General features: G+C 38.4%; 1 protein-coding gene across 1 annotated transcript in view; it reads right to left on the bottom strand.

Moving 5' to 3' along the window:
• Positions 1–13114, bottom strand: part of LOC121415848 (adenylyl cyclase-associated protein 1-like) — a 49976-nt gene that overhangs the window by 24009 nt on the left and 12853 nt on the right. Inside the window, exon 2 of the mRNA XM_041609216.1 lies at positions 553–743. Within this exon, the coding sequence (XP_041465150.1) occupies positions 553–718 (166 nt within the window). The 5' untranslated portion in view covers positions 719–743. The remainder of the gene's footprint in view (positions 1–552; positions 744–13114) is intronic.

The raw sequence follows: 13114 nt of genomic DNA, 5'->3' as shown, positions 1-13114 counted from the left end.
TATTTCATTTCCACATTTCAATATCTAAAGTATACTGTACAAGTACATTCAACACAACACAAAATAACCAATGATAAACATACAAAGCACTATTATAATGTACCTATATTATCTTTCTTCTTTCTTATTGTTGAAACATGTTCAAATGAACTAAAAAAATCATTAATAGAAATATGGGATACCATCAAGAGCTTGGAGCTTGAAATTGATGGAGGATGTGAAGTTCTTTTGAGCTTCTTGGATTAATTTTTGCGGGGTCACACAAACCACTTGCACGAAGCAATGTGACAAGGCCTTTTTAAGTTTGAATATGAATGTTTTTCATCTTATCATGGGAAATAGGGTTTGAAGACATTTGCTCCTGTGATAATTGCTCCGCTCTAAATTCCACACAAATCAACCAACTCTAACCCTGGATTTAACACTAAACCTAAATGTAACATAAAACCCTATTGCAACCCTAACCATACATGTACATCTTAAACTAAATTAAGCCTAGAGCAACTGTCGCAGGAGCATATTTTGTGTCACCGAAAGTAGAGTACTACTCACCCACACATAGTTCAGTGTTGACCGAGGTCAAGGTCGAGATGACCTCTTCCAGGATGTTCCCAAAGTCCTTGGTTAGTTCTACCTTTTTGACAGTCTCTGCAAGTTTCCTGAGATCTTCCGTCTCTTTACTCAGCTGCTTGACCAGGTTCAGAGCATCAGTTGCCATCTTGGAAGACTAAATACTATGGTTGCTGGGAGAAACAAAAAACAAAAACAAAAATCAGTGAAATGGCAATCTATGGGACATCGTGCTAAATATGATTTAGCCCAGAGGATGTTCATGCATATATAGGAACTTCTCAAATAAGGCAGTGCTTATGAGCATGAATTTTTGGTTTCATGATATTTGCTCCACTCTAGATTCTATTTTGACACACTATCAAATGACCAACTTCACCCCTGGGTTTAACACTAAACCTAACCCTCAACCTCACATAAGACCATATTGCAAAGTCTCTAACCCTGACCCTACAGTGTAGATTAAAATTGAGCCTGGAGCCACTGTCACAGGAGCAAATATCTTGTCACCAAAATCCTGTACCCAGCATGAGCATGAATTTCACTTCAGCCAAGGCATTGTACAGTATATTACTGGTGAAATACTGCCAGTCACTTTCTCATTCTAGGGGGATCTTAAATTGAACCGGATGCCCTGAATTCAAGACCAGAGGCCTGTAACACAAAGATTAGCGATGAATCGTAGAACATTTTTTAAGATTGATTGCATTGACTACGATACAATCAATCGTAAAATTCAAGCGTACAATCAATCGTAAAATTCAAGCGTACAATCAATTGCTGACCTTTGTCTTACAGGACCCAGGTATCGGGTCCAGGGTGCATTTTTGATGGCATGGATGAAAAAAATTGAAAATGTCAATTGCCAATTTATAAAGTGTCCAGTATTTCTGCTAAAATGAACACACTGTTCTTTGTGGCCAAGTGGTATTGGGTTTAAACCCCAAAAGACTGGGCTATTTTGATGCCCAAGAAGACAGAACGGGAGGGCGGATTTAGCCCCCCCCCCCTTAGGATCTCGCGATTGCGACAAATCGGCACATTTCCAATCGATGCCATAATCTACAACACTGTAAGAGGAAATTCCTCGAAAAATCTCATAATCATTAATAAACAATTTGCTATAAATGACCCTAAAATGCATTATTTATTCACAGACTCTTAATAGGATTCTGACCAAATGCACTGTCCTTTAAAAAAATCAAAATCACAATTATTTTTTTATATATTTCATTGCTTTCTTGATTTATTATATATATCTTTGTTTTTCCTACTTTGTTTTTTTTATTATTTTTTGTTGGAAATCGCAAGGGATTTTATTTTGACCATAAACAAGTTGAACATTAACTGGATTTAATCAGTAATTTAAGCAGAAATAATGGCACATTAAGGAATTATGACTCAAACACAATTTGCATTAGATTTGGACACAAATTCACATTTTTTTAGCAATTTTGGGTCTGCATTTATGTACGAAATGTTGGTAATTTCAGAGCCGTGTACCCAGTGGTTGCAAAATTGATCTAAAAAAAGTTGCGTGAGATGAGACTTTAAAGTAAAAAGTCAGCAAGCCCTAGGCCAAAATAATTTTGTGCAGCTCATTTATTGTGGAAAATGTTGAGGCCCCCACCCCCCCTCCCCCAGTCTTATAATCCCTATGATCATATGAATTCACTTGGTGATATCATCGAGAAATAAGTTCTGGTTAGCACCTAAATTTCAATCATCTCTGGGTGTAGATTCAGCAAATTTCCAGAGGTTCTATCGCATCAGCCAGAATCAGGGTGACCAGATTTTCACAAAATTAAATACGGGACAATCGACAAAAAAGATCAACAAAGAAGGCTACACAGTGTTACACCTGTGAAAAATTATAAAGAATTGGAAGGGAGGGTGAAGGAAAGAATGAAGGAGAGAAAGAAAAGACGAACGAAAAGAGATGACTTGAGAAGAAAGAAAGAAAAAAATTAAGGGGAAAATGAAGGAAAAAATAAAAAAAATAAAAGAAAGTTAGAATAAAGGATGAAAGAAAGAATAAGAGAGAGAAAAAAGTTTCTGTCATTCTTTGAATACAGAAAGAAAAAGAAAGGAATGGAAGAAGAATACATGTGTGAAAGACAAAACAAAGGAGGAAAAAAGAATGAAGGAAAGAACAAGTGGAATGCCTCTGGCGATCCCGGGGGGAGGGGGGCACTTGACCCAAAAAGTGGTAGGGGTGTGCCGCAGGCGAGACAAAAAAGGGGGTCTTGAAGCGGATTTATTGTAAAAAGGAGGGTCCTCAGAATGGCCTTCGGAACAACAAATGTTTATAAAAACGGGGGTCCTTGGAATGGATCGCCAGAGTTTGTATGCATCCCTATGGAACGGGCATGCATGCATGATGCAGCGAGCCAGGCGGTACAGCCGCCGAGTGCGCTCACGCAGAGGCGATAGTCGGACAGCGCTCTCGGCCGCTTTTCACCAAAATTGCAGCTTATTATATAGCAGATCAATGCGACCGGAACGGCGTAACGAAAAATATGCGAAGCTTTGTAGCGAATTTCTTGAACTTCCTTTTCTCTCGATAAGAAGAAAATGCTTTGCCTTGGAACGGAAATTTGAGTGTAAAAATGAAGGTCCCCTCCGCGGCACATACCCACTATGATTAATATACTGAGTGCCCCCCCGATGGCGGTTTCACTTGCATTACGCGATTATTATAGCAGCAGTTCTGACTTTGAAAACTCCTATAAATAATTATTCACAAAACACACCATTCATATATAATGATACAATATTACGTTCATTGACATTTGACCTTGATCATGTGACCTAACACTTGTCAGTGATACTTGATTACCCTATATCCACATTTTATACACTATATCTATAAACTTTGAAAGGTCATGTGACCTGAAACTCACACAAGATGTTCAGTGATACTTGGTTACAAGTTTCATGAATTATATCCACATTACTTTCAAAGTTATGGTGGTAATTCAACAGATACCCCCACGTGGCCAAAGTTCATTGACGTTTGACGTTGGTCATGTGACCTGAAATTCGCACAGGATGTTCAGTGATACTTGATTACTCTCATGTCCAAGATTTATGAACTAGACCAATGAACTTTCAAAGTTATGATGGTAATTCAACAAATACCCCCCAACTTTGCCAAAGTTCATTGACCTTACATGACCTTGGAACTTGATCATGTGACCTGAAACTTGCACAGGATGTTCAATGATACTTGATTACTCTTATGTCCAAGTTTTATGAACTAAATCAATAAACTATCAAAGTTATGATGGTAATTCAACAAATACCCTCAGTTTGGCAAAAGTTCATTGACACTAAATGACTTTGACCTTGGTCATGTGACTCAAAACTCAGGCAGGATGTTCAGCAATACTTGATGAACCTTACATGTATGGCCAAGTTTCATGAACTAGGTCCATATATTTTAATATAAGTTATGACATTTGAAAAACTTAACCTAAGGTTAAGATTTTGATGTTGATTTCCCCAACATGGTCTAAGTTCATTGACCCTAAATGACCTTTGACTCAAAACTCAGGCAGGATGTTCAGTAATACTTGATTAACCTTATGGCCAAGTTTCATGAACTAGGTCCATATACTTTCTAAGTTATGCTGTCATATCAAAAACTTAATCTTAGGTTAAGATTTGGTGTTGACGCCGCCGCCGTCGGAAAAGTGGCGCAGGTATAGTCTCACTCTGCTTCACAGGTGAGACAAAAATAAAATGTTTCCTTTATTCTTTGAAAGAAAGAAAGAAAGAAAGAAAGAAAACAGTAAGGGAGGAGGGAAGAAAGGAAGGAATTAAGGGAGGGAGGAAGAGAAAGAATAAGGGAAAGAATTAGAAGGAAAAATAAGATAAATAAAGAATGAAAGATAGATAGGAGGAACGAGAGGGAGGAAGAATGAAGTGAGGAGGAAATTAAAACATAATGGAAGAAGAGAAAGAATTAAAAGAAAAAGGAGAGGAAGGGGGGCGAAAAAAAAGTTAAAGAAAGAATGAAGGAAATTAATATAAAAGGAAATTTGATAAAGAAGACAGGTAAGAAAAAGGAGGAAAGAAAGAAAAATGCACACAGAGAGAAAGGATCAGGAAAGACAAATAGGAAATAAAGATGGAACAAAAACGGGCAAGCAGGAAAGATGAAGAAAGAAGGATGACTGAAGCCAGTGCGCTGTGTGTAAACGTCTCTCCCATGTTTCATAGATGCAGGCTATGTTACAATGGAAAACACTCCATCCCTCGGATAGGACGTTAAATTGGGGCCCTGTGTAGAGGAGTCACCACCTTTGCACGTTAAGAACCCACTCCACTATTCGTATAAGAGTAGGGGGAAACCCCGGTGTAGTGGTCCACCTGCATTCCCCCAATCAGTTATATTGGGAAGAGAGACCTGTGGGTCATAGTGATTCAGTCGCTTTTCGTCTCCCAGGCACAGGTGACGCCAAACAAATAATAATAATAATACACAAATTTCCCGCCAATTTTGTGATTATTTTGGCATGTTTGGTGGAGAGAATCTGCTCCGATCCTACATGCCTAGCTAGTAGCCTGCCCCACAATCAATGGCAGGAGGCCAGTTCATTTGCGATGTATTGGGGTTAGCAAGAAAATCACCACAGAACTTGCGTAAGTTTATTTATCAATTTTATTGTCTCTGCTTTGGTCATCTGTTGGTTATTTTGATGAAAATTCGTCACTTTTAAACACATTTTGTTCAATATTTTGAAATACGGGACAAATCTGGCGTTCCGGGAAGGGTGTGTCGGGATGCCGGGACAAAGAAGCAAATTACGGAACAATCCCGGGAAATACAGGACGTCTGGTCACCCTGGCCAGAATACCCCTGAATTAGCTCAAAATAAGGATTCTGTGTACATAGATCAGAGCAAATGTTACAGTACATGTATTTTTAGCTCTGAACAGACACAACGATGTCACCACTTCCCATACAATAACAGAGATGACTCATGCAAAGACTATTATGCTTTTCACACTGCACTTTTTTTCCTTAACCCCTCCTTAAATTAGTGGGGCTAAGGGGGGGTATTAGCCCCACCAATTTCCCGGGGTTAAGCTTAGCCCACTACGCTTTAGCAAAGTGGGCTAGCACGGTATTAGTACGGTACTATCTGGCCCTGCAAAAAAGCAGGGTTAGCCGGCTTATTGTGGTGCTAGCACCACAATTGTGGTGCTAAGAGATGCAGTGTGAAAACGAAACAGGGCTAAGGAAAGTGGGGCTAATTATTAGCCAATCACAGAAGTCGAATTGCACGTTAATCATGCACTGTATGGAAAAAAATCATCAATATTCATGAGCTGATGAGGGATAGTAAGTCCGGGGCTAAGGCATTAACCCCGGTTGAGCAGATGGGGTTAAGAAAGACAGTGTAAATCGAAAAAAAAAGGTATGGGGTTAAGGATAGTACGTGGTTAAGGAAATGCAGTGTGAAAAGCATATATATGATCCAGGCTCTATTACAGGAAATATGTACATTATGTGAATTCAATTATGTTGGAAAATGTTTGAATTGGCAATACTTGATATCAGTCACAAAAGACATGGGGAAAACTTCAAGATTTTTTGTGCAGCGTCTTATTCCTGTTCATTCTGAATTGCATGTAGTACTGTGGGCCGGGGGGGGGGGGGGCACTTCCATTGATGGGTGGATACCATGCATGACCATGAGGTTTCGAAAAGCACATAACATACATTACAAAAACACATTACATAAACTGAACTTTGTGAAATCTTGAAATCTACGCTGAAAAATGTTCACACTGAAGATCACCAACACAGAAAAGTGCACGTGGGACAGTGTATAATAACTGCATTGAATGTCGGGCCCGACGCTTGACCCGAATCCTGTGCTTATTTGCTGATTTCTCAACAGTTACACAATTTCTTCCAGAATCCTTTGGCACATATGTTTTATCTACATATACAAACAGACACTTTGGTGGTCATTCCATTGGATTCTACAGGTAAGAATTCATTTTGATATCATTACCAAAACTGGCATTTACCTTTAAAAAAGTACATGTACATGTATGTACTACATGTATGTACTTTGCATTGTACTGTAATTTTCACATTATTACTGCATCTGACTTCATGAACAGATATTTGAATGTTCAAGGTGGGTATGTTGTGGGCTTGAGAGTGAATTTTACTGACCTATCCCTTTAAAATGTCTGTTGAGTATCTACCACATACCAAGCAGTGTGATTCACATACCAGCAATAAGCATGAAGACGCTTGCAATGGCATGGGAGGTAATTCGTAATATTTGTCATTTCATTGTAGAGGTCAAGCTGCAAATATATTGGCTACTACAGTACAATTGCCTTCCTATGGGCCTGACATGTATTGCAAGGGGATTGGAGGCAGAACATTTGGCAATATGATTGGTCTTCTGTTATATGTGGAGCAAGAACGTGCATGTAGAAGTTGATGATAAAAGCCAAAGGTCAAGTTAACCTCAACTGATTCGAACTAGTGAATAAAGATAAAACCAGTATACATGTAACACTGAAAGTTTCATTGAAAACAGACTTAACTTCATTAACAGGAACACTGTATGGTTGATACCGAAATGAGAGAGTCAATGTCATACACTCACTTTCATTTGTATTTTGAATAATGAAATATACATGTACAGTATGACTACTACCCTTTTTACACAGGATTTTCTTAGCCCCGGACTATCGCTAACCCAATACTATCCTTAACCCCGTACAATGTTTTTTTCCTTTTCACACATGCCAAATTGTTATTGCTAACCCCAGAAAAGGAATGCTTGCTTTTCACACACGAAACTCGTTAATCCCGGACTAGTGGTAGCTCATGAATAATCACGAGCGTCGATGAGGAAAGTATAGAAGTTTAAGAGTGCCACCGAGATGTTGAGATAATTATCTTGGGAAGTCGACATCTTGATAGAAAAGATCAGATGACGAGATCCCGGAACTCATCATGTCGACATCTTTTAGAAGAGATGATCAGATGACAAGATTCCGGAACTCATCATGTCGACATCTTTTAGAAGAGATGATCAGATGACAAGATTCCGGAACTCATCATGTCGACATCTTTTAGAAGAGATGACCAGACGACAAGATCCTGGATCTCGTCATGTTGACATCTTTTAGAAGAGATGATCAGATGACAAGATCTTCGATCCATGATCATGTCATCTGATCATCTGAAAGATGTAGACATGACGAGTTACGAGATCATGACATCTGATCATCTCTTCCACTGGATGTAGACATGATGAGATCCGAGATCTTGTCATCTGATCATCTATTCTACAAGATGTCGACATGATGAGATCCGGGATCTTGTCATCTGCTCATCTCGTCTAAAAGATGCCGACATGAGATCCGGGATCTTGTCATCTGATCATCTATTCTGAAAGATGTGGACATGATGAGATCCGGGATCTCGTCATCTGGTCTTTTTGCTTGCAAGATGTTGATTTCCCAAGCTAATTATCTCAGCATCTGGGTGGCACTTTTAAGCTTCCATAGGAAAGTATTAAAACACGAATTCCAACTCGCTGACTTATGGCGCGTGCTTTTTCTCATCGCCGTGTTCGCTGTTCATGTATTCATTATGCTTACCTCTGATTGGACAACAGCGCCGGCTCTGTAGCGGGACAAGAATGGGAGCGCTTTTAGCCCACTTCCATTTTACACCAGCGATCTTAACCCCGTACTATCGCTCTTAGCACCGCAATTGCTGGGATAACCGCTTTTTGAAGGGCCAAATAATCCTGTACTAAAGGTGGGGTTAGCCCACTTTGAAAAAATGCCGTGTAAAAAGAAAGTGGGCTAAGCTTAATCCCGTATTATAGGTGGGGCTAAATGGCAATTTAGCCCTACCTATAGTACGGGTTAAGGAAATTTTAGCGTGTGTAAAATGGGTATACATGTACACAAGAATATTTCAAATTACAAATTTGACAGTTTAAAGGACAAGTCCATCCCAACAAAAAGTTGATTTGTTTTAAGAGAGAAAAATCCAACAAGCATAACGCTGAAAATTTCATGAAAATCGGATGTGAAATAAGAAAATAATGTGACATTTTAAAGTTTCGCTTAATTTCACAAACCAGTTATGCATCACATCCTGGTCGGTATGTAAATGAAGTGACTAATGATTTAATCCACTCACTATTTCTTTTTTTATTTTATCATACATGTATATGGAATATTCTAATATTCTCATTTTCAAGTGAAACAACAATTCCTCCCTGAACATGTGCAGGGGTGTGAGAGTTCAGATTTTTTTTCTGATTTCAGATGTTTTTGTTTTTATTTTCAGCTTTATTTTTTGCCTTCTCTGTGCAAAAAGTATGGGAGCTCTTTCTTTTTCAAACTTTTTCAACACTTTAGCTTTTTTCAGGGTTTTTTTACCACTCACACCCCTGCATGTGGAATTAGAATTGTCTATAAATAGTACATACATGTAGTTCAGTAATGTTGGACCTTATTGCCAAATCCAGGGTGCTACATGTACATCACTTTTTAGAAGCACTTGCCCAGTCAGGCAAGTAATTTTTTAAATAGTTTAAATATACTTTCCCAAAAATTGATTTCACTAGCCCGAAAGAAAATCATTGAAAAAAAAGTTTTACCTCTTCAAAAGAAAGTATTGGGGTTTTATAAACCATTGAACTTTTTCTCTCTTTTGACCTGATCTACCTTGTTATTGCAATCAACCCTAATTTTGGTCATTCTACTGTGAGAATTTTGCTTGCCAAATTTGGGCAAGTAGTTTTGGTCTCTACTTCAAAACACTTGCCTGACTCTAACTTTTACTTGCACTGGGCAATCGGGCAAGTGCTTATGTAGCACCCTGAAATCTGTAAAAAAAAAATACAAAGCAAAAGAAATAGTGAGTAAGGGACATCATAGACTGTCTCATTTGCATGTCACTGAATTATGCACATCACTGTTTTGTGAAAAACAAGCGAAACTTTAAAATGTCGTAACTTTCTTATTGTACATCAAATTTTGTTGAAATTTTCAGTGTTAGGCTAGTTTGATTTTTCTCTATTTATTCAATCACTTCATTGGGTTGGACTTGATCGTTAAGAAAGGTCTTCATTAAATGACAGGGCTGCATGAATACATGCAGAGCTTTATGCCAGATGTTCAAAGAGGATTCAAATCTGTCAAAAACTTGAGGGAAACAAAAGCAATTGAATGGTTTACTATAAAAGAAATATTGGCTTATATTGGTTCCATTATTTTACACAATATCTGCCATGACTTCCATTCCAACTATTTTGTGAATTAAGCAATTAAGATTTAATGAAATGTAATGTGTGATTTTTCTCCTTTTATCCAAATTATAGCCTATTTATGTTGGGGTAGATGGGACCTTTAAAATGTATCACATTCTGTACCCTTTAAAAAGGGCTTATTGGAATCCAAGGGTTTAAATTTGATCAGTAGATTTGGTACATGTGTAAGTCTTTGACTTTGATTTCCTGATTAAATATACTCATGCTTTTCACACTGCATTTCCTTAACCCCATACTATCTTTTTTTCATTTCACACTGTCTTTCTTAACCCCAAACTATCTGCTCAACCGGGGTTAATGCCTTAACCCCGGACTATCCCTCAGCTCATGAATATTGATGATTTTACCATACAGAGCGTGATTCACGTGCAATTCGACTTCTGTGATTGGCTATTGCTAGCCCCACTTTCTTTAGCAATGTTTTGTTTTCAAACTGCATCTCTTAGCACTGCAATTCTGGTACTAGCACCACAATAAGCCGGCTAACCCTGCTTTTTTGCAGGGCCAGATAGTACCGTACTATTTACCGTGCTAGCCCACTTTGCTAAAATGTAGTGTGAAAACGAAGTGGGCTAAGCTTAACCCCGGGAAATTGGTGGGGCTAAGACACCCCCTTAGCTCCACCAATTTCCCGGGGTTAAAGAAAAAAAGTACAGTGTGAAAAGCATGTTAGTATGTACAGTACAACTGTATGTTGGCCTAATCATTTGAGCCAACTTCCTTGTTGGCACATGATCCCTGTCACAGTTTGCAATATGATATGTTGGTCTGCCCTCATCCTTTTTGTTGACAGATTGACTTTCATGTAAGATTGAACTACCCTTTTTACACAGGCTAAAATTTCCTTAACCCCGTACTATAGGTGGGGCTAAATTGCCATTTAGCCCCACCTATAGTACAGGGTTAAGCTTAGCCCACTTTCGTTTTACACAGCATTTTTGCAAAGTGGGCTAATCCCACCTTTAGTACGGGATTATTTGGCCCTGCAAAAAAGCAGGGTTATCCCAGCAATTGCGGTGCTAAGAGCGATAGTACGGGGTTAAGATCGCTAGTGTAAAACGAAAGTGGGCTAAGCTTAACCCCGTACTATAGGTGGGGCTAAATAGCAATAGTACGGGGTTAAGGAAATTTTAGCGTGTGTAAAAAGTGTACGAGTGAAGTACTTGTACTACGAATGATCGACAAAAACCACTAGTCCGGGGTTAGCGAGTTTCGTGTGTAAAAAGCAAGCATTCCTTATCCGGGGTTAGCAATAACAATTTGGCATGTGTGAAAAGGAAAAAAAATAGTACGGGGTTAAGGATAGTACGGGGTTAGCGATAGTCCGGGGTTAAGAAAATCCTGTGTAAAAAGGGTATCTGATTGAACTACGATGTAGGCCTACTGTTGTGAACATACTGTAAAGAATTTACTAGTACTGTAGATGAAAACTAATGAACTGTAGCCTATCCATGGAATGCCCTCCAACGAGAGTGGCAACCAATATTAAAACAATATTCCGCTTCCTTCATTGAAGAAGAAAAAATACGTACAATTGGAAAATAATGTTGTAATAAAAGCGAAAGTAAGATTATGAGCAACATGACATTAAAGATTTCCGCCCTTTTGTTCCACCACTACATGTACAGTGTACATGTATGTGCATACTAAGCTTCATTCCCCCCCCCCCCAAATCGTATTATTGCTTTATTGGAAAAACTTGGAAATTATAAATACCTTTTACATCAAGATTTTTACACTCAAAAGTCTTATTTTTCATTCCTTTATAAATACTGCAATATTTTCTATATGTGTACTAAGCTTTTTCGGTATTGATATTTTCAATACCGGTATTACTAATAGCTTCAATACCGGTATACCGACTAATACCGAGTAAATTCCCAATTTATTGTGCAAATTGTGTCCAATGTTTGTTTAGCCCTGATATGGCCTCGGATAAAGAGGGGATGCTTGTGGTCAGCTGAGGAATGCTCAGCATGGTCCATTCTCATTGACAAAAACTTTCTCTTTCTTTACCAAAAGTTATACGATCATGCTTTCTCCCCAACGAGAGCTGTGAATTACCTGTGCATGTGTGCAAAATAATCTCAGCAAGCACATGGTACGAAACCAATAAGTCAAGTTGCCAAATGCTACACCGCACAAACTCACTGAGCACTACTTACATGTACTTTGCTAAACGTGTGTACATGCCCTAACTTCCAAGCACCAAAATTCCCTGCTAAAACTGTCAAGGATATATGCGTGATTTTCCCTTCACCGATCTGGCCCCACTCATTCACATTCAGATTCGCCCCTTTTGTTTACCACTCACATCAACACGTGTTCGTCGAAGGTTCAAAGTTTGTTGACCTCAAATTTTGACGTCTCGTAAATAACTTTTCTTATAAATGTCCATTGTGTTGAACCCCACCCCCTCTTGTGAATCTCCACGTTGTCTAAAAGTAAACCCCTCCCCCTAAGCTTCTTATCCCCCGGCTGCCTCTTTCTTACTCATTTTTTCTTGCTTTTGTTTTTCTTTTTCTCCCCAGCCCCTTAATTCTTCACTCTCTCTTTCCCATTGGCCCATTCTCTCCCCGTCACCACCCCTCTCTTACCACGAACAATCAACATCCTCCTCTTCTCCGAATCTCGATCTTCCCCTCTTTTTTTGTAAATTTCATCTTTCACACATGCCAAATTTTAGTTGATCAACATCTTATCACGCCACGAGACCATCATAAATTTAAATTACAATCAATCCAATAGTTTATTTTATTCATGACCAAACATGCACAAAACGGATACAACACCCATCACAAATCACACAAATATTCTCAGCCACTTTCTTCCATTTACGATCACTTCACAGATCAAAATAAACAAAGAGGGATGGCGTAACATTTTTTTTCCTGTTAATGTTATCAACATTTTCTGTCTTTTTTATTTTCATATTTAATTTGTTTATTCATTAATGTATTATTTTTTTTCTTTATGTATTTATTTATTATTATTTTTTTTTTTGGGGGGGTCAGACGATTTTTGTAGCAGGCTTATAGTATAACAGTAAACTTTTCATAATTGAAACAAGTCAAGAGCAGTCCAGAAAAAAAACATTGCATAAAGAAAAAAAGTGTTAATCCCTGTGGTTTGTCTGTCAATGCACAGCACCCCCCCCCCAAAAAAAAAAAAAAAAAAAAACTCAGTGGACATTCCCATCGATACAAGTTAAG

This window comes from Lytechinus variegatus, chromosome 1, assembly GCF_018143015.1.
Source record: "Lytechinus variegatus isolate NC3 chromosome 1, Lvar_3.0, whole genome shotgun sequence".
Lineage (NCBI taxonomy): Eukaryota > Metazoa > Echinodermata > Echinoidea > Temnopleuroida > Toxopneustidae > Lytechinus > Lytechinus variegatus.
The sequence above is the reverse complement of the archived record's forward strand: the minus strand, read 5'-3'. Positions and strand labels throughout refer to the sequence as shown.